Consider the following 23241-nt stretch of genomic DNA (forward strand, 5'->3'; position numbering starts at 1 on the left):
GCTGGCAGGCCTGGCACCAGTGGAGTTGCCTCACATCTGGCTATGCCTGCCCCACGCCAAGGACCCTGCAGGGGCAGGCTGGTGCCTTGGGAACTGCAGCAGGAAACCTCCAGGCTATGAAGGGTAACTGTGCCAGAGTGGGATCCAAGAGGAAAACTATTCTTGTCTCCCTCCACTTAAGCGGTCATGCAAGTCCGGGACTATTTCTTAACACACAAATATATTTTGTGATCTGAAATAATTTGACACAGAATGAATTAAAAGTTTACTTTAATTTTGAACCATTTTATAACTGCATTTTTCTCATGAAGCATCTGTATCACAGCAGGCTACAATAACTTTGGGATAAAAGGCAACTGGTAAACTGTCCAATACAAGGTTCCAAATAAACAGTTTTTACTGGCCCCTACCCAGACATATCCCAGATAAAGTTTTTGATCAAAAACATGAAATAGATCCACCTGCTTATTTTAAGCATATTAAAAAGGAAACTAATTGGACCATTTCTATTTGTCTAGTTTTTTATACAAAAAGGCTACACAATGTTACACTTTATTCAGAATACAGTTAGAGCGATTATGAATTAGTGTTCTACACCTTTACTCAATCCTTAAAAATTAGAAACTGCTGTAGCATATTCACTATAACTTAATACTACGAGAGACTTTAAAAAAAACTAACAACAATTACTGCAAAAAGAAAGGCTACTTCCAAAGCAAGCAAGGTCAGTACCATTACAGAGATTTAAAAAAAATAATAAATTTTTAACAAGCAAGGCTAGGGTTTGATAAATTCCATCTTGCAATTCATTCTTGTGCATTCTTCGTTTCTTGAATCACTCCCAAAATCCATTTGTATTATTACTCCTCGACCAAAAAGGACCAGAACAAAAAGTTTACTTCAATTGTTCCCATAGGAAACTCAGCTTGGTTAGTGTGTCAGGCACTTTCTGAGATACTAGCCCACCCCTCGAGCCCTCTCAGCAACTCTACAGGCCAATCAATGCAAGTTCACTCAGATGATACAGCTGCAAAGAGAAAAAACACAGGTGTCAGTGCTCCTGAGTTGTAAAGGGCTGTTGTAACACATCAAGACTGCATGAAGCCAGTGCACAAGATGTTACAGTTAATTACTTCCACACTTCACGGCAGAAGTCAGTTTGGAGTGTGCTCATTGTGTGTTTCCAGAGCATTTATTTATTATTGTGGCACACAAGGACCCAGTCGAGCCAATCCCTCCCTGCCAACCAAGTCCTCAGTCCAGTCAGCTGTTTTTCTCTTTTTGTTTTGTTTTTAAATTCAAGGTTGGAGCTTCTTACCTAAAGGATGATTTACAGGTCAGTATCGAACCAGGCCAACTGATTACTGTCACCTGGAGGCAGCCCATCCATAAGGTCCTGGGCATGGCCAAGATCTGGCAGACCATCAACTGGGTAGTCAGCACCAGGGTGGTGGCCACCCATTTCATGTTCCATCATAGGGTCCATACCCAAGGCATCCTGACCGTATCCGCCAGAGTGGAAAGAACGGTAGCTAGGATCTAAGAAAGTTAAAGGTGGCAGAGGGAAAAAAAGCATAATGTTAACAGATGTTAGATGCATCAGAAGCTGCAAGTATCAGTGTGTGAGGAGATCGTGTAGCCATCTAATTGTTTTCTAGTTCAGCCAAGTTCAACACAATCTGGTGCCTGCCCTTAACAGCTATTCCATTGTTCGGAAAAGCCTTCCAGTAGGATTCTGCAGACAAAGCACACTGCAGTCAGAAGCACGAGCAGATTCCAGCCAAGCCATTAGTCTGCACAATCAACAGTACTAAAATTCAACAATACTGCAGCAAAACCAGGCTCCAAGACTGTAGACTTGCTTCTGAAAGACTAGTCAAAAATAGCTCAGAATCCTTAGGGATAGGCTTGTGTTCAAATCTATAGACACTCACAGACTAACGCATTCAATACCAGCTTTGTTGTTTTAAAGAAAAACTGCACTATTGGAATTGTCAAGTCCATTTGTAAGGAATGGAAAAGATTTCTGGAAACAACAGCTCAGCAGGAGGTGTTCCCACAGGACTCAGACAAGAGACACTGGTTTTGCATGTTCATACGGCTCCCATTTCAGTGCTGCCAGTGGTGTTGCAGAAACGGGTTATTTGAACTGGCAGTTCCCCATCTGCCTGTCAGTTTGCAATACCTTGCTGAAGAGTAAATTCACTCTTCACTCATTTGCAGTTCTCCTTTAAAACCTATGACTTGACTTCATCCAATTGCAAGTTTATTCAGGGGGAACAGAAGACACGTACCATCTGGGCGGTATCCAAGAGGCTCTCCCTGGGCACCGATATCCAGTCCGAGATCCGCTGTCTGTGTGTACACAAAGAATTACAAAACAGTTTTAACATCGGCTCCTTCAGCCAGCACCAGTAGTTTTGAGTTTAAAAAGCTGTAAAGCTTGCCCTAAATCCCTTTGAACAACTGCTCTGCAGTGAGCACTGCAGCATTGCTGTCAACATGAAATGCCTTTTTAGCTAAGTATCTGCATCCAACATGCAATAGCCAGATTTAGGAATCCATAGATGACTGGAAGAAGGGTTCTGTCTGGGAGTGAAAAAGATGAGGAAGGTCTAGGAACATTCCTCAGGTACACCTGTGCAGATCCTGCAAGTCAGATATTCCCAAACCAGCAACAGAGCTTTAAAGAATTCTGAAGGAACCTCTCCCATTTGTTCAATTACAGAAGTAATTGCCTGCCTGTAGAGCAATTGTCTGACTCCAGTCTCAAAGAGATATTCCATTTTAGCTTTCCCCCATCCATTCTTGTGGTACATAAAGGTTTTAGGAAAACAGAAAAGTAAGCACTGAAATAGTACAAATTAAAGGCCACTGTCCCTTGTGTAGTAGATACATGCCAGACAAGACAAGCTAGACTCATGAATCTTAAGAATTGTGGGAAGACAAAGAATGAGTGAAGCTTTCCCTGCATCCCATGCACACAGACTGACTTTGATTTACTGTGTAGTCCATTAAAAATGAAAAAATGCCATGTGTGATAATAAGCCTGCAAATGTATTCAAGTCTAAAATCTCAAATGTATTCAGGTCTCAGGACAAGCTGAATTCCCAGCCCAAGAGTACTAATCCTGCATTGTTGGCTTGATAGAAGCCTCACAGGATGTTTTATATTTATGCTTCCCTCATATCACTTATGTTTCTATTTTTACATCCAGAGTTCATCAGGTTTTGACAAGCAACACAGAAAAGTACAAAGTTCTTGTGTACAGCCAGCTTTGCACACTAGCAAGCATAATGAGCATTACACTCTTCAGCAGCAGCAGCAAAGAACAGACTCTTCCTGTCTGCCAGGGAAAAAGCAGCTTGAAGGCTGCTTACCACACGTTCACTGCACCTGAACACAGAGAGTGAGTAAAGAAGGTACAGCCACCACACAGCTGTGTAAAGGTGGGCCTGCATCACTGATGGCATCTACACTTCACTGGTGAAGGAGGGAGAACACAGAAGTTCTAACAGAGATCACAGAACTCACCTCGTTCCAAGCCATTGGCTCGGTCCGGAACAGGGAGCTTGTCAACTCAACAGAAAGTCGCTTCTTGTAGTCCTGTGGTTTGTCCTCAGACATTCTGAACAGCACTGCAGCTGCGTAGGTTGCTGCCGAAAGGAAGAGTGATTTTAGCAGAGGTCAAGACTTCTACCAACTCTTCTAACACAAGTATGAAACCAGCCTTAAGTTCACTTACCAACACCCTCATTCCTAGAATGAAGCAGTTCTGTTAAAGGAGCAGTTGCACCTTCAGCTTCGATTGCTTCAGCTGCCTCCTTGTCTTGAGCCAGTTCACAAAGTACACCAGCAGCTACTCTCTGGATGTTCTCGATGGGAGAGTACAACAACTGCAACCAAACACAAGGCTTCTTTTAGCTCTTCCACTTGAAACGAGCTCTTCAGCACACTCTGACTTAGCAGCTCTATCCAGGAAGTGCAACAAGAGCTGTTTTATTTCTTTTGCTAATAGGTATTATAGTGCTGTCCTGAGCTCTCACTTACCTGCACAAATAGTGGAATGGTATTTAGACCCCTGATTACGATTCGATTATGAACATCACGTGCAAGAATGTGCAGGGCTCCAGTGCAGCCCTCGACAATTTCTTCCATACGCACACCCTCCTGGTTAGAGAGAAAAGGCAAATTTTGAATTTGAGATATTGCATACTCTTTTCTTAAGTGACTATCAAAAAGCCAACCAGCAGTTCCAACTGATCATTTAACTCATCCCCTGCATTTACCCTCTTACCCTAAGCGCAGGCCTTCAAACTTGACATCCCTGCTACAAGTCAGCCCAGTGCACCCACCCAAATTCAGTAGTGAAGCATCCCAGTGGGATGCCTCAGTGGCTTTTATAACGAACTTCCCCTCTGATAACACCATCTCTTGTTCTACAACCTGGATTAGCCCCACAGTTACTAAGCTGGAAACAGCAGTTAACAGAAGCAAAGAGGTCCCTTCCTTTCTCTGCAGGAATTTACTACACTGCTGTACTAGGAGATGCTGCTTCCATTTGCTATGCTAAGCAAACCTCTGCTTTGTTAATATGTTTAACAGGATAAAAAAAAAATCCAATTGAGATTGATCTTGTCACACACTGACCTGGAAGCCAAAGAAATAACAATTACGGAGCCCGCACAACTTCTCAGTACTTTTACAGGTCTCAGCACCCTTGCAAATATGCAATAAGCTGTGACAGCATTCTTAAACCCATTCTTCTGAGAAGGAGGAGGAACTTCTGGTTTCCTGGTAGAAAATTATTTTTGCCTTGCCAGAGTAGGCAGTACTAGAATTTCTGTGAGCTCTAACATTTAGAATTAAATGCTCAAGAGGTTATTAAAATAAGAACCAAGGTTTGTTTTGGCATCCTGATTTAAGAAAAATCTCAAGTCTGCCAAGACAGCTATCAGCACACAGATGATGACCTAGAGCAAATGGGACAACAGTTCTTTAGCCCAAGCCCTACAGGACTGAGGTGCACTGACAATGAGGAGCTGGAGAGAACTTTGATAGGTGCGGTGTCAGGGAGGGCACTCACCACAAACTGCTGTTGTGTCCCGCCCATGGAAGTGCGTCGCTGGGTATCCTGGTGTGCTCTAACCAGCAGCTGCACTAGCCTTGGGATAGCACCTTGTTCACGCAGCGGGGCGTGGTTCGCAGGACACAGGGCCAGGTTGCGGATCAAGCCAACAGTAGCCTGCAGGTAAGGAGCGGGCGGGGAATAAGAGAGCAGGAGAGGTGTGCTTGCTTTAGTGACTTCTTTTCATCAGTTCATCTCAAATGTTTAAATCTCTAAGAGTATACACTAAGTTGCTCAAGTGGAGCAACTTCTCCAGCAGACAAATTGTATCTCAAACCCCATGGGAACAAAGAATTTTTCACTTTTGAAGTTACATTTTAAAGAGCAACAGTTTTCAGTTTCAGCTCTGGCAGTTTTTAACCATTATTTACCTTGATCAAAGGCCAGTGTGAGGGTGGGTGCAACAGCTTTACCACCACTGGGAGCCCGTAATGGAGACGAACTGCATTTTGAGCCATCTCTGCTTCTTGGTGTCTGCTGGTGAGGTGACGGAGCGCACAGATCGCAGGTTCCGTGATGTCTTCCCTGTCCCCAGCCCGGAGGACTGTGCGCACCAGAGCCTCGATGCCACCAACCTGGCACACCATCATCTTGTTCTTGTAATTGTTGCAGGTAAGGTTAGAAAGGATGCCAGCGGCACAAGTCACAACGTTAATATCATCTGATCCTAAAAGCTGAACTAGAGTTCCTAGAAGGCCTTCCATGCCCTCCTGCAGAAAAAGAGGGGAGAGAAAGTTAAGTCTTCTTTTTCACTACGTTGACTTTTGCTCTTGATCCCTTTAAACAAGCCCTTTACCTGCTTTGTTGCAGCATCTGACAGATTTCTCAGAGTCCAGAGACAGTTCTGGACAAGACGCTGGCTTGGATCTGTGAGGTGGAGCCCCAAAGCTTGCATCCCACCTGGAAGATGGTACAGATTTGACACCATTACTCAGATTTTACACCATACTCTGATGCTCACCTCATGAGCAGTCAAGTCCTTCTTTTCCTTGACATCTAAGTGCAAAACCTCACAAGCTTTTGAATCCTTCTTGTCAATATCACAATATGGCTGGGACCCTAGTCCTTCTTCATAGGAAAATAACAACCCCCTGAAATTCCCTGTGTGACACTGGGCCTTTTAAATGTGTGCATATTCTCAGGGATGCATCCTGACAACACTCACCCACTAATAGTTAACAACACAATGGAGTTACTAAAAACAGCCACCTTATAATACTTCTGCATACTAAAGGCCTCCAAACCTGGTTATGGACTTAAGGACCAACCCAAGTTCATTTTTTGATGCTGGCAGTTTCTGGTTTTGGTGGAATGAACTGATCCCAAAGCACTATGTAGATTTTTAAGTTAGAATGAGTACAATGTACTTACCAGCCTCAACAATAGCAGGTTTGTTGCTGGAGCAGACTGACAACACCTTCAGCACCCTACTTGTGGTCCACAATAGTTTCTCGTAAGTATAGGTCCTCATTATGTTTACTAAAGCCTGGGGTCCGCCACTTGCCAGAATTATCAGCTGAAAGACAACAAAAATAATATTTGTCTGTCACTTCCTACACATGTCAGCAGGTAGTAAACATTGCTGGCTTACACCCCTCGTGGTTACAGTTCCCTAAAAAAACATTCCCATCTGCTTATGTGGACTGTAAGTTTTACAGTCTCACTATAAGCACAGCAGCATTTCTGCAAGATAATTCCTGTATCCCTCCCCTCTTGCAAGGTCAGGAATGACTGGCAAAAGCCAGTGGCATGTGGCTTTAGATTCAGAGTCAGGAGGTCAGTACACAAGAACTGTCAGGCCATTCATCACAAGCTTGCTCATTTTAACTACTTCAGCACCAGAGGCACCTACCTTACTTTCTTGATTGCCATATGCTAAAATCTGAAGGCAGTCTGTTGTGATGGCCAAGAATTTGACGTTTGTCTTGTTGAGCAAGGCCACCATTTTCTGCAGCCCACCAGCGAGACGGACAGCCATCTTGGCTCCTTCCTGATGTAACAGGAGATTGTGAAGAGTTGTAATGGCATAGAACAGCACAGAGTCTACTGGAGACCTGAAGAAGGGAAAATCCTCATGAGTACCTGCTCCTAGCAGACCCAACTGCAAAACACAAGCACTGTCTCAGTAGTGCACATACCCCAGCATTTTAACCAAAGCAGGGATGCCTCCTGATTTGAAGATTGCCAGCAAGCCTTCACGGTGATGTGAGAGGTTGTGTAGTGTCCCTGCAGTACACCGGGCTGTCTCCACATCGTTTGTGTTTTGCATGGTACGTACGATGGCAGACACCATCTGAGGAGATCTCATAATGGCGTGGCGAGACGCTTCCTTCTTGGACAGCTGATGAACCATAACTGCAGCCTTGTTCACCACCACCTAACACAAGGGTTTGAATAAAGCTTTTAGTTTTAAGGTCATTGAAGGTGCCCCAAAAGCAAGCTTCACCCAGGCAAAGAAAATACTTACCTGGTCCTCATCATTCAACAGTTTGGTCAGTTCTGGGATCGCACGAGTTGCAAGTTCAGCATCATCTTGGTAGTTTATCAAATTAACAACAGCATGTTTTAACATCTGGGATGGCTCAGCCAGGCGCTGCACGTTGGTTGGATGAGCTGCATCAAACTGTGTGGATGGGATCTGCATTCCTTCATCCAGGGTTTCAGGGAACATAGCTGCACGCACCCTCTGAGCTCTAGTCATTGCATACTGGCCATCAATATCTAAAAACAAGGCAAGTCACCATAATCTCAAACTAGGGATAAAAAGCTCATCATCCAGATTGGCAGTAATTGAGTAGTTAGGTTTCTGTATTATTAAACTGCTGGTCCAAGCAAAACGGTTTAACAGAAAAGGCCTTACCTGCAACTTGCTCCTGGGTGAAGGACTGAGAGAATCCCTGTTCCCACTCATACAGCACTTGTGTTGTGTCCACATCTTCTTCTTCAGGATTTCCCTTGCCACTCAAGGAGGGAGCAGTTGTTGTGGCCCCAGAATGGATACCAGAGTCCAGATATGATTGCTGCTGCCAGTGACTGACTGCTGCTTTTCTGTCCGGCTCCATTGCCATATCCAGCTCCATCAAGTCAGCTGTAAGAAATCATTGGTGAACAATTAAGTTTAATTCAATTGCTCCAGCATGTATTAATCCTACAAAAGATGACAGAGATTTTAAATTAAAATAAGCTGTTATAAACAACTTCCTCAACCCAGCACTGGAAGAGAGGAGCAACTTCAAACTGAGACTATATGTTGAACCAAGGCAGACATGGAAACCTGAGGAACAGGCAGAACAATCACTGCTATTGTGGCTGTCCTGACCTTACAACAAACTTACAACAAACTTGTCTGAAGGTTTGATTTCCAGTGTAAGGTATTAATTACTGTAATAGAGCAGATGTTATTCAACCTAAGTGACTTTGAAAAGTTAAAAAGAGAGGGATAAGGAGTCTTCTAGATTCTAGTAACAGAAATTGTAATGCACTATGTACCTTGAGTTGCCATGTTCCTTGTTATGCTCCCAGAACTCTTCCTTGCACCCTTTCAGAGATCCTAAAAAAAAGCAAGGTTAGAACTTATTAAACACTAATCAGAGCTAGTAAGACAGGATTTCACATTAGAACACTGGAATTGCAAACTAAGACTTGGCACATCTTGCCATTTCATTACTACAGTGAATATACTCCAATGCTAATTAGCAAACCTCCATGGACAGACATGCAAAAGAACTCAATGTATCACCCAGACTTCTGTCAGGTTATGTGTAAGATATTCTCTCAGAGCTACAAGAGAACAAGAACTGAAGACTGACCATGACAGAGCTATTTTTCACTCCTCTATCTTTGCATAAGATGAAGTCCAGACATTAAATTCCAGAGTTTGGAAATGCCACAAAGACAATGGCTAAATGTCACACTTCCTCATTTCCCTCAGAGATAAGCTACTTAGAAGATACTAGAAAAACTGATACAGGGCTACAACATGAATTTTCATGGGAAAGCTGAAATGACGATGTAAGGCGAGTTGCACAAAGACTGCCTAAAGAATCATAACTGCACTTCCTCCTTTATTCCCTCCCTGTGCCATAAGAATAAAAGCGTCTTCCTACAAAAAAACTCCTCCTTGAAGTTAAAACTAAAAATTGAACCAGCCTTATTAAAAAAACCCAAAAAATCTGTCCTTCAGTAGAACACACTTTAATTGTTTGCACAGAAAACCAAGATAACTGGGGGCAAGGAGGCTGAAATATGATCAAATGCCCTATATAAATTTTCACTATGAATCTCCATTCCACATCACCAAGCAGTTTGGAAGTATTTGCACCATAAATCTGTACCTGTCTCTTCACTAACCTAGAAAGGCTACAGCTCCACAACAGGTCACTTTTATTTCATTTGCTCCCCTTCCCCCCACAGTCCCACACTGATTCCAGCACAGACACAGAGCTGGTGACAGCCTAATCTGGGAGCCAGCCAAGCAGAGACATTTGTAGTGGGAGCTTGTGCAGGGAGCAAAACCATCTCTTGCAGCAATCAGCTTTCACTGTTAGGTGTTAGAGCTGTGCTGATCCAAACATTCCTGCACAATGAAGTAAAGGCAGTGCACTAACCCCTGAGAGGACAGGTCTGCAGCGCTGCGTCAGGAGAACAAAGTCCACCTGACTTTGCTGGATTTGTGTAAAGACAGATTTCCCAGTTTAAGAGTTTGCTTCAGGAGCACCTTTTAGAAAATCATAATTAAACAGAGGGCAGGCCTGCAGTTTTAAGTCTCACAGGGTAGGCAGGACAAACATATTTCACGGACTCTGAGCCAGCTGCAAGATACTCCGGCAGCTCCTGAGCAATCTCGTTGCTTGGCTGTACAAATGCCAGTGCTGTTTGTCCTGACTGCACTCCCACAACTTCTGGCAGCAACCCTTCCCTGGCTCTTTTAAAATGGGCAGTAGATCTCCATCTGCAGCAGATAAACAGCATTAAGCTGATATAAGACATTACACAACATACAATAAGCATCCTGCTGTGCAGCTGGAAACTCTAAACTGGTCCTTCTCCACAGCCTGGAAGAGACTGGCCAACTCAGAGTCTGCCCTTGACAATGGGCATGGAGGATGTGCTGAAAATACACACACTTCTTCCAGGCCCTTACCTTGGGTTCTTCCAACATGCTGTTAGGAATTTGAGAGTGGTAGTGGCAAAGAAAAACTGAAGTCTCACTGTCAGTTCACCACTGATTAAAAAATTCTAATGAGTAGCTAAGTTGAGAAGGCGCCTATACAAAAGCTTGGTAGCTCTTTGCAGGTCTTCTGCATTACTTTGTGAGTTCCATTAACACCTTCCAAACAGAAAGGGAATAGCAGTAACAGTAAAATTTGTATCTTTGCTCCCTGCAGTCCACACTCTAAGTCAGATGTGACACTTCCAATAAAAAATTTGGCATGTTCTAGCTGCTATATGAAACTTCCAATATGCTTAGCACAAAAAAGATCTATTTTTACCATAAACTTTCCCATCTCCTCCATTGGGACTATGCTAAAAAAAGGATCACCAAACTGGTTTTGAAGTTGACTGTTTCATCAACCATTATGTTAAGAGCAGTGACTATGCTTTGAGACATTTACTACCACCTGAGATTTCCATACACAATAAGGGGCTTGGGAAGAACATTTATAGTTTTCTCCACTGCTGAATTCTGCATTAATGAAGGCAACTGGCCTATAGCACCTGCACTCTGAAACTGCTGTTTCAATTTCTGCAGCCTGAAGAGATCAGAAGAGCAGCTCTACCATCAGGTAAAATCCAACAGACCAGAGTAGCCACTGAACAGCAGCATTGTTCCAAAACAACACTGAAGATCATATACAAAATAGCAATGAGGAATATGAAGTGCTCAGAAATGCATTCCAGTGACATTCAGTCTTTGGAATGCTGACCTGTGATCAGCCTGCTAGTTGCATCTGCAAGTTCCAACATCCTGATGTGCATTTCACACACCTGCAGCCCCCCAGGAATTCCTGGTAGCTTTTTTAATTGTTATTTAGATAGGGAATTTGGTTTAATCCTAAAAGTTCAAAGTGCCAAACAAAAGTAGCCAGGGTTTGGTTTTGGGTTTTCTGCAGTTGAACATTCTCTCATCTTTTCCTTCACATTCTTTTTAAATTTTACAAAGGGGTAAACTGAGTCCAGGCAAGCTGCTGGCTTTGTCTTCCTGTTTGTCACTCTCAAGGTGAACCAACGCATTTACAAAGGGAGGGACACCACCAGGCTCGCTACAAACACTTGTGGCTGCTCATTTTCTTGACAAAATGGATCAGTACAAGTCAGCCACACACATCTCAACCATCAGGAAGAGACAGAAGGCCTCAGTATACTTTACAAACAAACTTTAGCAGGGCTGCAAGCTTCACAATTTTTGAAGGCTAGCAGGCACTCATAAGTGGAAATTCTGATAAATATCACATTATACAGTTCACATGAATGTGCTGCTAGGAGTTAAGGGACTCGTCTCTCCCCATGAGACCATGCACTTGCTTAGCAAGCATCATCAGCTTTGGGTTTAAATGAAGGTTAGGGTTTTTTAGACTATGTATTAAACAACTCATGTGAAGAGCAATTCAAGACCTTGCACTAGGCTGTATTATGTGGCATCTGCAAGCTTAGAAGGCACACGAGCTGATAATTTCAATCCACTACAGAAGACAATTCAATTTTCTTGATTTTTGAAAGGAATGAAAGAAGTACTAGGTATTATTTCTGATCATGTGTTTTTATTAGATATTAATTTCTGATTCTGGAGAACTGTTGCCCACAATAGTTCTGAAATCTGCACAATTCTCTTCTTTAAGACTGACTCAAATTACACCTGACTGATCTGCTAAACAGTTCTTTTTAAAGCAAGTCAAAGTCTGCAAGTCTGCCATAAATCCTTTTGTTGAGAGCAGTATGTTATTAAAACTTGCACACGAAACCCAGACTGATCCATCCAAACACCACAAACTGTTGCACACAAACACCCTGCCTGACCATGTTATCCTGCTCTTTTTCTTTGTCTCCCTCTCACCTGGGACAGGCCAAGCAAGTGCACCTTTAAACTCCCCATGAGCTCTGAATGATACACTTGCTTACACAGAACAAGCTGATGGTCTTCTGACAGTCACAGCAGTTAACAATGTGTATCACCTACACACAAGGGAAGAGAAGCACCTGTACTGAAAAACTGTTTTTCTCCAAGTGTTCTGAAGTCATTGCAGCCATTCCCAAGGTGTTACTGAAAGCATCCTTTGGGTCTGATTTTATAACTGGTCTTTGCTGCTTGCCAATGATGTTGCCTGTGTATCTGCTTAACAAAAGCCCATAGCCAAAATACACAGGCAACAGCAGTTCCACAGCTGGTAACACCAGAGAGCACTCATTTCTATGACCCAAGTCCTTGTATTTCAGTTCTTAATGTAGCAGAAGCTTCCTAATTAACCTTAGTTTTCAAGTTGGGAATTTGAAAAATACATCCAATTAAGGAATTAAAAAACAAATCAAAACAAAACAACCCTTTTTAATCTTCCCCTGGAAGTTGTTAGCCTGTTTTCTAGAAAACAAAATGTGGGGGAGGAGGAGTTATTCAAGCAAGACAATACTGACAGTGGAAACATCAGGGAAAAAGCTTTTATGGTATAAAGGCACTTTAGGCAGGAGTGGCTGAACTGTCTCTAAGCAGTTTTTGGTCGAACCTAAGCCCCAGATACAAACACACTTACAACACACAGACCTACTGCTACTGATCTTTGTCTCATGAAGAGGAGAGTTGAGCTGCTGTAAACTTGTAATTATTCCTTATCCAAATGTGGATAAAGTTCTCTCCTCCCATATCCACCCACAGGTTCAAAAGAAAACTGAGTTTTTATCTGGCTGTATTGAGCTCTGGTAAAAGTACCTTTGTAGGTAATTTTGGAGGTCCTTCATGTACCAGATGCTTCTGTAAGATTGGTAAGAATTCCTGGAAGGAGTTTTTTGGTGCTGTGTTTTTTTAAGGAATGTTAGAAGTCCGTGGTAGGAATGACAGCTGGGGTTTACAATTTTTTGAAAAAAAAAAAAAATAGAAGATACTTTATTTGAAAATAGATACAGAACGTGCTTGAATTTCACTCTGAAAATTGCATTTTTAAAGATTTATTTTTCTTGTACAAAGATAGCACAGGGGATTACAAACAACAGTTTTCCTGGAATGTATTTCCATATCCAGTGAACAAATACTGAAGAGCATTCCCATATTCTGTCCCCAATAGTAGCATCTGCAGTCCTCAGCCACACTGTCCCCTCTAAAAGAAACAGCCACATACAGTGAGTATAGATTATTTTGAAGTTAGTTATGTGCAAGTATTATTGGGAAACGAGTCACCCACCAATACCAACTTCTGCACACCAGTGCTTTAAGGACTTGAATGGACAAAAGCTACTATGACACTCACTGCAAAGTGCTCCTGAATAATGATTATGGGCTGCAAATTATCACATTAAACAAAGCAATGCACCACTTGGATATTTTTAGAGAGAGAAAAATTAAGGTTTATCTTATTATCAGTACTAGGAACAGGAATATAAAACTTCACATATTTTTTATTAATGTCAGTATACCTTCTGCTTTTAACAGGGTGATTTTTAATACTATGTAAAAATGTCTTCAGGTGGCTTATGACAAAACATCTTAACCTAGTGGAAGAAACTTGGACAGTATGTAATACCAAAAGGAAACAAGTCAAACCATGCAGTCTTATTCCACTAATAGGAAAAAAAAAAAACCTATAGGCTTTCACAGCTTTAAAACTTTTCTACCTTTTTTGGTTTTGGTTACACAGTAGAAACATTCATCTATAGCCTTCATTACTACTTCAGAAGAAGTGCCATGGCAAGAGATGAAGCAGTATTACTACATTTAACTGTTGTGCCAAGATGTAGCAACTTCCACTATTTCAGAAGTTCCACTGAAAACTAAGAGCTACCAGTAATCTTGACCTGAATGCCACACACTGAAATCCATCTTACTGATCCTAGACTGCAGCTGAACACTCATTTATTAACTATACCTTGTGGCAAAACTGCTCTGGTTGCTCCTCCAAGCAACATTTGTTAGTTAGCATCACTCCCTCCTACCACTAGGCTATTCTTGCTTAGCAAAGTGTTTCTCTTCTTTCCAGTGATAAACTCAGTATCCTGTGTAATCCATCCAGCTCAAATTTATCCAAGCAGGAATACTTCAGCCAACACATTCTACTGATGCCTGCAGAAAGTTAGAAGATGCCTTGCAAACAGCAATACATGCTATCTTAGCTTTAGCTAATCATATCATAATAAATTAGACTCTGAACCCAGAACATGCAATAGTGTTAAAATGGTCTTTAAATTCTCTTATTATTATTAAGACTGAAAGTCCAAGGTTTGTTTTTCCTAACAAACTTCAGGAAATTAAGAAATCTGAATATCTGCTTTACTGACCTCAATGGTTAAAAGGTTCCAATTTCTCAGCCTTCAGCACCTTTAAGACATGCTGGAAGAGGCAACAAACTAGCTCAGATAACCCACAGATTTAAAGTGGGAGAGTGTGCTGATCTGCCAACGCTCACTGCAAGTCACCTCTATTTCAGCCATTCTTCTCTGCTGCTTCATTTCCAATTCATTATTTCCTTTTTCCTCCAGGCATCCCAGACTGTTATTACATCAATTGTCCTGGCTTCTCAGCCTTTGTCTTCTGCCTTAGAAATTATCTAAAAATTCCTTTCTGTAACAAAGGCAGAAAAACCTTCCTATACTAGCCTTTGTAAGGGTTTTTTTTTAATAAGAGTTCACTTCATGCCACACACAAAATAACTGAAAATAGAGAGGCAACACATTATATCAGCAACCTAAGACCAAGAGTATACAGAGTTTCTATTCACATGCCCATTGGCTAAAGCACACAACATGTGAGTATTTCCTTCTTGCTATACTTCTCCAAGTTGATTACAACTGCTTGATGGAACTGTAATGCAGGCAGTCTGGTAGCCTTGACTAAAACACTGGGTTAGCTGTATTTAAATACAGAACGTGTTCCTCAAAAACATCTAGTGAAGGAAAGACTTAAGTTACAAGTTCAAAAAAACTCAAGGCTTGTTGTGGAGTCAAGAGAGTCTTAAGCAAATGTGACAGAGGAGGGAAAGGGGCCCCAAGAACTTTACAACAGCTGTAAAGTTCCCGTCTGCCCCTCTGGAGCACTACAGAGTGTTCTGATACAACAGGACGCTCACCTGTTTTACCTTCCCCTTCCTCCTAAAAGAGAAAGCAGGCTGGTAAAGAATCATCCCTCTGCCTAGCTTGCAATGTTCAACAACTCCTAAGTTTCAAGTGCACTTGAGACTATAATGTAAGCATAGCAAGAGCCACATTTTGTTTTGCTCACCTCAAGTACAGAAAGCCACCCAGGATGTGGGTAGTTTTAATCAACTGCTGAAGAGCAACTGTGCACGGACTGACAGTTCAGGTAACAAAAGGGATCAGAAGTGGAGGTCAGAGATTTCACTTCCAGCTGCAGCCCTGTGCTGTGCCCGGAGCAACTAACACAGCATGAAGGCACAAACAGCTTGTGCAATTCAGCAGGGTCTTCACAGGCACTAAGGTTTAAGTACCCTTTTAAAAACAACCCATTAGAATTCTCAATAAAGCAAGAACTAACAGTGGTCTGAGAGGCACTGGCAGCCAACAAATACCTCAGATAACTAAAGTACAAAATGATGAGAACTTGGAAGAGAATTCAGAACAAGCACATCAGGAAAGTTACTAAAAAAGAAATAAAAGTTCATCCTGGCACCAATCTGCACTACCATGCCAGAAGATGAACTTTGAAACTGTAGAACCAGCTAGGAAGCCTCTGCAAACATGAGGCCGGCAATATCATATAAAAGTTTTCCTTTTGAAAGAAAGGAGATGCACAGTACTTTCATTCTTCTAAGCAACTGTGGTGGAATTACAGACTGATGGGACACACAGATATGTCTAAATGGACTTTTAAACCTGTAACTTCTAAATGGTTGAAGTTTACTACTACCATAATTTCTTATCAGCAGTCCCCTACATAATTTTGCTTGATGCTGGCCAGAGGCACATGGCTGCGCACCCTATGCAATGTAAAGAAAGCACCTCTTCACACAGTCACATACTCCTAATCAAAATCATACTGCAGGAGCTGAAATTTCACAGTACTGGATCTTGTCCCTTCAGAAATTAAGTGTTTGAATCCACAGCACAGTTATTTCACCCTTTACCCAGAGAACATTCAGGAGTTACAAGAGGTCTGTCAACCCAATCCTTTACATTCAAAATCACAGACAACTATACCAGGAGCTTCTAACAGGATCTGCAAACAAAACACTCTCTGTCCTAGGTGTTTATTTGTCCTTTCTAGAAACTTCTGGTTGCCTCTAAGAGCTATAAGCAGCACCTGCATTCAAGCTGACAAATCAGCAGGTCATGTTTGAAAGTAATGATTTAAGAGATCTTTTCATCAGCAATGTAACATAGCATTAGCAAAAACTTTCACTTTATAAGTTGGCAAAATAGACCTCAAGCACTTAAGTACCCTCCTGACTGTCCAAGACAGGAGCTGATCATAATCTTAAACGTTACGATGTAAAAACTGCTTCAAATGTAACTCTGGTGTTACACATCCAACTTGAGAACAAAAGTAATGAACTTCCTCACATAATGTACATATCAATCCCCTGACAGCAGTTTGTAGCTCAGTATTAGAGGACTGGTATGACAGCTTCAAGTTTATGAACTTGCATTAAGTCATAACAAGATTATCAACCCAAATACTCTCATGTCTTAATTATTTTGACGAACTAAGTACCAGCACCACAAACAAACTCAAAACAGTTACTAATCACTTCCGTTCAGCAATGGATTTGGGATCTTTGGGTCACTGGCACACACTTCCTACTAGGGCTTTGTGCAGCATTCACTAAGTTTGAGTATCCTCATGGCTGGTCAAAACATTCAGAGTATTATTATCACAGCTTAGAGAGCTCCCACCTTTTGTTTGCAGGACACAGATATGTACATTATGCACACTCCCATCTTCCTTGGTTAGGGATGAGCCAGTGTTTCTATCCAAGGTTTAGTCTGCCAGCAGGACTCAAGTAATAAATATGCAGTAGTTTACAGCTTTTGGTCCAGGTACCCGTACTTATCACTGAGTAAGGTGACTGCAGTAGAGAGCTGGCAGTAGACAGGATCAAAATTCATTCTTTAGTCTTACCTAGTCACACACACACACAAAAAAAAAGTTGCCATTGTGATCATTTAGAGGCAACATATTATAATTCAGACAAATATTATACCACATTTCATTTAACACTCAAAGTTCAGGGACAAAACCACTGCCAGCCCTCAAGTTGCCCTGCCCACATGGTTTTGTGTATCAAAAAGACAATGGTTCTGCAGTCCTTTAACACAATCATGTGCCTCCCTAACAACAGACACTGTTACAGAAATATGCTTCCAGCCTCATCGTGCATGGCTTGAAACACTCACTTCCACACCAACACAGGAACAACTCATCTCTCTGCCAAACGAGGAAGTACCTACCCATAATCCAGTTTCTTCTTAGACTGCAATCACACAGTCAGCCCTGAACTTGGAGGTTAAACATTAATCTCTACAGTTTAAAAAAAGTGATCAGTCATAATTACACTGACAAAGGACTTAGGAATCTGAAAGTGGCTGTCTTTGCTTGTCTGTCAGAATAACTCTGTATTTACAATAAAGCATACCAACACTCTAAAAAGGACTGTTCAAACAACAAACATGCTAATGAATTCTGACACTAGAAGATGTTTCTTCAACTCACTCTTAATTTAGGCAAACTGCTAAGGGAGCTGCATTTAGCAGCACCTTTAGGATGTTAAGATCTCTGGCCACTGGAGGGCACCTGAAATGTTGCCAGGACAATAGAGAACTACTTTCTACAGTTGCTGCAGAGTTGGCAAACTTATCCAATTTATACAAGACTATTTAGCACAGTAAGTCAGCCCAGAAATGCTGGTTCCAGCAAATACACGTACAGTGCACACAGTGCATTTGCCAACTCCAGCAAAACCCAGCTACCTCATACTGCTTTTTAAATGCAGCAACACAGAGTATGAGATTAACTCTTTCACCCTTCTACGTCAGTCCTCAAACAAGGCTCCAGAGTTAATTTAGTATTAAGTAACAGAGCAAGCACTTCCCTTCTGCAATACCAATCCAGCCAATGTACACTGTTTCCTAAAGTCTACTTGGAACAGGAACAGAAAGTTCTGGTGTAAACCAACGTGCACCAAACTTCCCAAGGCAATGAAAGCACGGGATGAATTTGCTTCCACATCAGAGTAAACAGACTCAGGAGGTCAGGCTGAGCTACGGGTATGTTTCACCTCATCTACCTGGTGCTCCACACAGACAGAAATGCCAGAATTAGGCTTCCATTAGTTCTCTCCCTTGCACCTGAAGTTACCTGTCAGCAAAGAAAGAAAAGCACAAAACCCCAAAAACTGAAACAACTTTTCTGGCTCCTTTCTTCTCATGTGAGGCAGCACAGGCTACACAGTGCCAGCACAGTTTAACACACTACCCTCCTGGCCTAAAGCCTGATCCCAGACTACAGCAAGTTTTACCTTGGAATCAAGTGCCAGAAATGGATATTAAAAGTTAACCACTGTCAGGCTGCCTTATGTTGGCAAGTCTAGCCAATTCAATCGGTGCTTAACTGGAAAATCAGAAATATTGCCCTTCCAGGAAAATAATTTTATCTAAAGAGACAAGAAGAATCACACATCCAATACTTACTGCCAAGTTTACCATTTCTAGGTTCCCACCCAGTCAGCCAGCAAGGCACTGGGCTCAGAGTTTGCAAGTGCACGTTCTGACGACACAAGAGCAAGTCACAGCTGCCTGCACAGTTTCTCACAGGTTTTATCAGGCTTTGTGAAGTATGATGTTCAAGATAAGGAAGGTCAGTCCTGATTTTCCTGCCACGGTATGCAGGCTACCACAGTCACAGAACAAGTTTTGCTGCAGGCAACTGCAGGATAACCACAAGCCCAGCATTACCAGTTTAACTATGAATTAAGGTAAGTGATTTTGATTACTGCTGTATTTGCACACTAGTCTGCCTACTAGACAATACTCTGCAGAAACATCCTTATCCAGGAGTTTCAGACAGCACATTCAGACTTCAGTTTGAGACAGAAGCCTCCAGCAGCCATATTTCCTGCTCCATTCCTTCCACCTCCCTTTCCACCCCTGAAAACACTGCAAAATCAGAACACCACTAGTACTAATCTCCTGCCTTAACATCCCCAAAAGCCCAAGTCTAACTCTTCAGAACACGGTATTTCAGGATGCTAATTCAGATGTAGAGTCATTCTAGATGGACAGATGTTTCAGAAAAAAAGTCATTATGTCTGAAGGGCAAGCAGGTTCTACAGCCAAGGTTTGGTAAGCCACTTACTGACACACCACAGTCAGAGCAAAATGCTGGTGTCCAGAGTAGATACACACCATGCAAAGAGCCCACTCCATCTATAGCTTAGCCAAGGAAAAGCAAACTTGGTTGATAAGGCTGTAACACAGCATTTGAAGAACTGATTTTTCCAATGAAGCTTTACTTTGTATTAAATCCTTGCTCCTAGAGGCTATCGTGCATGGCATTGTCCTTTCCAACACGGTGTTTTTACTTATTTCTCCCCTAGACCTTGTGAAATGATCAACCACACAGACGAAAATGAACATTCCCCTGGATATCAGTTTACACCCAAATAGAAAATAACTGCACTAACAGATGAACAAATGTAACACTTCTTTAGAACAATCCCAGAACAATGGGACAGTGTAATTTTGAATTGAATAGCTGAATTTAGAGAGCTTTAAACTCTTGCCTGAATACCTAAGCAGCCTCATTTGCAACAGTACCAGCCATTAGACAAACGACACAGCAGTCACATACCTGCAGCTGTCAGCACCTTTTTATCAAAAGTGCAAGATCAACATTAGGTTCCTGGACTGATACGTACTGAAACTCACATTATAACGTGAGCCAATACACACCAGTAAGTTTTGCCGTTTAGGCTTTTTTTTTTGAGCCTTGCAGTAGTACCCTTTTGTCATTCAGAAGCAAAACCATAACTATGAAGTTGCTGACTGGCGTGTGAACTTAGATCAAGAAAACCCCGACACTCTTTCAGCTAGTTTCCTCTGTTTTCGCCTTGACTGTAGCCTCAGCACATAAAGATCCTGTTTTACTAAAACCCCTCCTTGATTTCCGTCCGTCGACCTCAGCATACCAGCCCAGCCTCTTTCCATTCACCACTTGCATACTTTGGGGGATGGGAGGACCACAGATGTCTGGAATATACAGAGTGTCAGAACAATGGCTGCTCCATGAGAAAGAGATCAAGAAGTAGCTGATTACAAAGATCAACACTGCCATTCCTGAAGTCACAAGTAAGTTGCCCGTGGTACCTTCACAGAGTCTGTTCCCTCTTTCCAGTTAGGATAATTTTCTGAGAAGGTTTTTGGAAAGAGACAAAAGAAAAAAAACACGGTCCAACGTCCTACATCGAGTTTCAACTAGGGAAAAATGCAAGGTTTTGCTAAATTTAAGAAAACTTGCTGCTCTAGGAGCAGCTAATCACGCACATTAGAAATGAACTAAGCTTTGTTAAAAAAAAACCCCAACTACACAAAAACAAACTAAACCAAAACCAAACAACAAACCAACACACCGTTCCTAGAGAAGTGAGTGCCCTAGATAGTTCAGGGAGCAGCCGCGAGTTGGTCCCCACAGCTCAGGACCGCGGCACTCCGGGAGCCTGGAGCGGCCGCGGGCGCTTCCCCTCGCAGCGTGGGAGCGCCCACAGCACCCCGAAACACCGGTGGGTGTGAAAAACTTAATGCGATGGCTCCCAGCTCCGGGGAAGCTTCATTCCGCTAACACCCAGAAGCAGCAGCACAGCCTCTCCAGCAAATATGCAATGCCACTAAAAGCGAAACCCCACAAGGCAGCAGATTAGTTATCTCCCGCTGACTGCAGTGACCGTGATTAATTATATTCCGTACAAATAAACCCGTACCCTGCTCTCTTCCCCCTCCTATCGCCAAAGGGGATCTGCAGCCCACCGGCGAGTTAGTACTCCCCTAAAAAGGGAGGGGAAAGAACCTCTAAAATAATAATAAAAAAGGTCATTAAAGTACTCCGGGCTCTGCCGCAAACGAGAGCGGAGCCGGGCGCATGGACTCGCCTTCTCCCGCAGCCCAGAGCGGCCACCCCCTCGCCCCAGGACGAGCTTCCCAAGGGACACCTCGGGAGCTGCAGCTGCCGCTCCTGCAGCCACGCAGCTGTCCGGACCTCCCAAAAACAAGAGCCCTCGCTCTCTTCCTTTCCTGCCCCCCCACCTCTCTCCCACCCCCGCTCCCCCCCTCCCCCAGCCCCGTCCTTCCCGCCGGGCACACCCTGGACCCCCTCACGGTCGCGGGGGTGCCCGGCCCGGGTTTGCCCCAAGTTCCCGCCGGAGAAAGCGGCACTAACGTTGGAAGAAGGGAGAGCGCAGGGTCCCCCCGGGCTCCGGCGGCGGCTGTTGCTGCTGCCCGGGCGATCCCGGTCCGGTCCGTCTTTCCTTCCTCGTCCTCCCCGCCGCCGCCTCCTCCTCCTCGCTCACGGCGGTGCCCCCGCCGCTGGCTCCCGGGTGGCGACCGTACGGGGCGGCGGTGTTTCTGTCCCCCGAGCGCCACCGCCGCCGCTGCTCCCAGCGCCGAACCGAGCGAGAGGCTTAAAATGGCGTCGCTCACAAGGAGGTTCTTATAGCGAGCGCCGGGCCCGGCTGTGTATCCTGCCGCCGCGGCCGGGCCCCGCGCGCGGCATTCCATAGGCGCCCGGCGCTCAGGGCAGGCAGAGGGAGGAGGAGAAATAGTGCCCGTCTCCCAGGGCGGAGGGAGACAGGGAGCGGGGAAGCGGCACGCGAGGGGGAAGGCCGGGCCAGGCGGCGCTGGGCAGGGCTGGGCTGGGCAGGGCAGGGCATGGCTGGGCTGGGCATGGCTGGGCTGGGCTGGGCTGGCTGGGGCAGGGGGAGCGCGGCGGAGACACCTTATTCCGGAGGTGGGAAGGAAGGATCAGAGTTCCCGGTTTGGGAATGAAGTTGCTGCTGCCCTGAGGGGTGTAGAGGCGGCGGGGGAGGGGATGCGACTCAGGGGATCAGCCCAGGGTCCCGCTTTGGGAAGGGAAGCGGGGGGGTGGGGGGCAAAAGGCGAGTGTGATCCTCTCTCTCTCCTACTCCTTTCCACACCACCCCCCCCCCCCCCGTTTATTTTGGAGTTTCGTTGCCTGGGGTTTTTAATTTTTTTTTTTTTTTTTTTTTAATGCACGGCACCAACTGTAGCGAAACTCCGTCTTCCCAAACGCCCACGTCGCCAAGTCCGGGAGGCGCTCGGGCCGCTGCGGAGAATCGGCCCCGGCGCTGGGACGGGGCAGCCGCCGAGCCCGGCCCGGCGCTCATCCCGAGCCCGGCCCGGCGCTCATCCCCAGCCCGGCCCGGCGCTCATCCCGAGCCCGGCCCGGCGCTCATCCCCAGCCCGGCCCGGCGCTCATCCCCAGCCCGGCCGGGCGCTCATCCCGAGCCCGGCCCGGCGCTCATCCCGAGCCCGGCCGGGCGCTCATCCCGAGCCCGGCCCGGCGCTCATCCCCAGCCCGGCCCGGCGCTCATCCCCAGCCCGGGGAGCCCGGGAAGGTGGCGGCGGGCCCCGCTCACGTCGGCGGAAACGCGCTCCCGCTCTGCCCTTGTAAATATTTGTCAGGAAGCAGTTGCCAAAGAAAGTATCTCGTTATGCAATTTTTTTTTTTTTTTTTTTAATGAGAGATGAGAACTTCCCTCTCCCTCACCCCCCCCCCCCCAACACCTCCTCCTCCCTGCCTTCCCCTCGCTTCTTTAGCGATTCGTAAAAAACAGGAAAATACGAATTGCACAAGGATTTTTCGCGGCGTGTGAAGGCACGTCCGCGGCGGCCTCTTCCCGGCGTGCTCGGACTTGCACAGCAGAATGTTTTACAGACTTTTTGCGTGC

At 44.3% G+C, this 23241-nt stretch overlaps 1 protein-coding gene across 1 annotated transcript; it reads right to left on the minus strand.

Moving 5' to 3' along the window:
* Positions 1-253: 253 nt before the first annotated feature.
* Positions 254-21972, minus strand: CTNNB1 (catenin beta 1). Its single transcript, XM_058023459.1, has 16 exons — positions 21714-21972; positions 8618-8678; positions 7989-8216; positions 7596-7849; positions 7267-7505; positions 6981-7182; positions 6500-6644; positions 5925-6028; positions 5500-5838; positions 5087-5245; positions 4051-4170; positions 3746-3896; positions 3535-3656; positions 2295-2355; positions 1319-1539; positions 254-1027 (listed from the first exon to the last, which is right to left on the minus strand). Exons 2-15 carry the CDS (start codon positions 8628-8630, stop codon positions 1331-1333), a joined length of 2346 nt encoding a protein of 781 aa, XP_057879442.1. The 5' UTR covers positions 8631-8678; positions 21714-21972; the 3' UTR covers positions 254-1027; positions 1319-1330.
* Between the last annotated feature and the right edge of the window lie 1269 nt (positions 21973-23241).

The sequence above is a fragment of the Melospiza georgiana genome, chromosome 1, assembly GCF_028018845.1.
Source record: "Melospiza georgiana isolate bMelGeo1 chromosome 1, bMelGeo1.pri, whole genome shotgun sequence".
Lineage (NCBI taxonomy): Eukaryota > Metazoa > Chordata > Aves > Passeriformes > Passerellidae > Melospiza > Melospiza georgiana.

Excerpts from the sequence above, each read along its gene's own strand:
- CTNNB1 (XM_058023459.1), bottom strand. Across the intron at positions 7,850-7,988 it reads CACCCAGGAGCAAGTTGCAG|ATATTGATGGCCAGTATGCA; the intron begins GTAAGGCCTTTT and ends CCTTGTTTTTAG. Across the intron at positions 2,356-3,534 it reads AGCCAATGGCTTGGAACGAG|ACAGCGGATCTCGGACTGGA; the intron begins GTGAGTTCTGTG and ends GTGTACACACAG.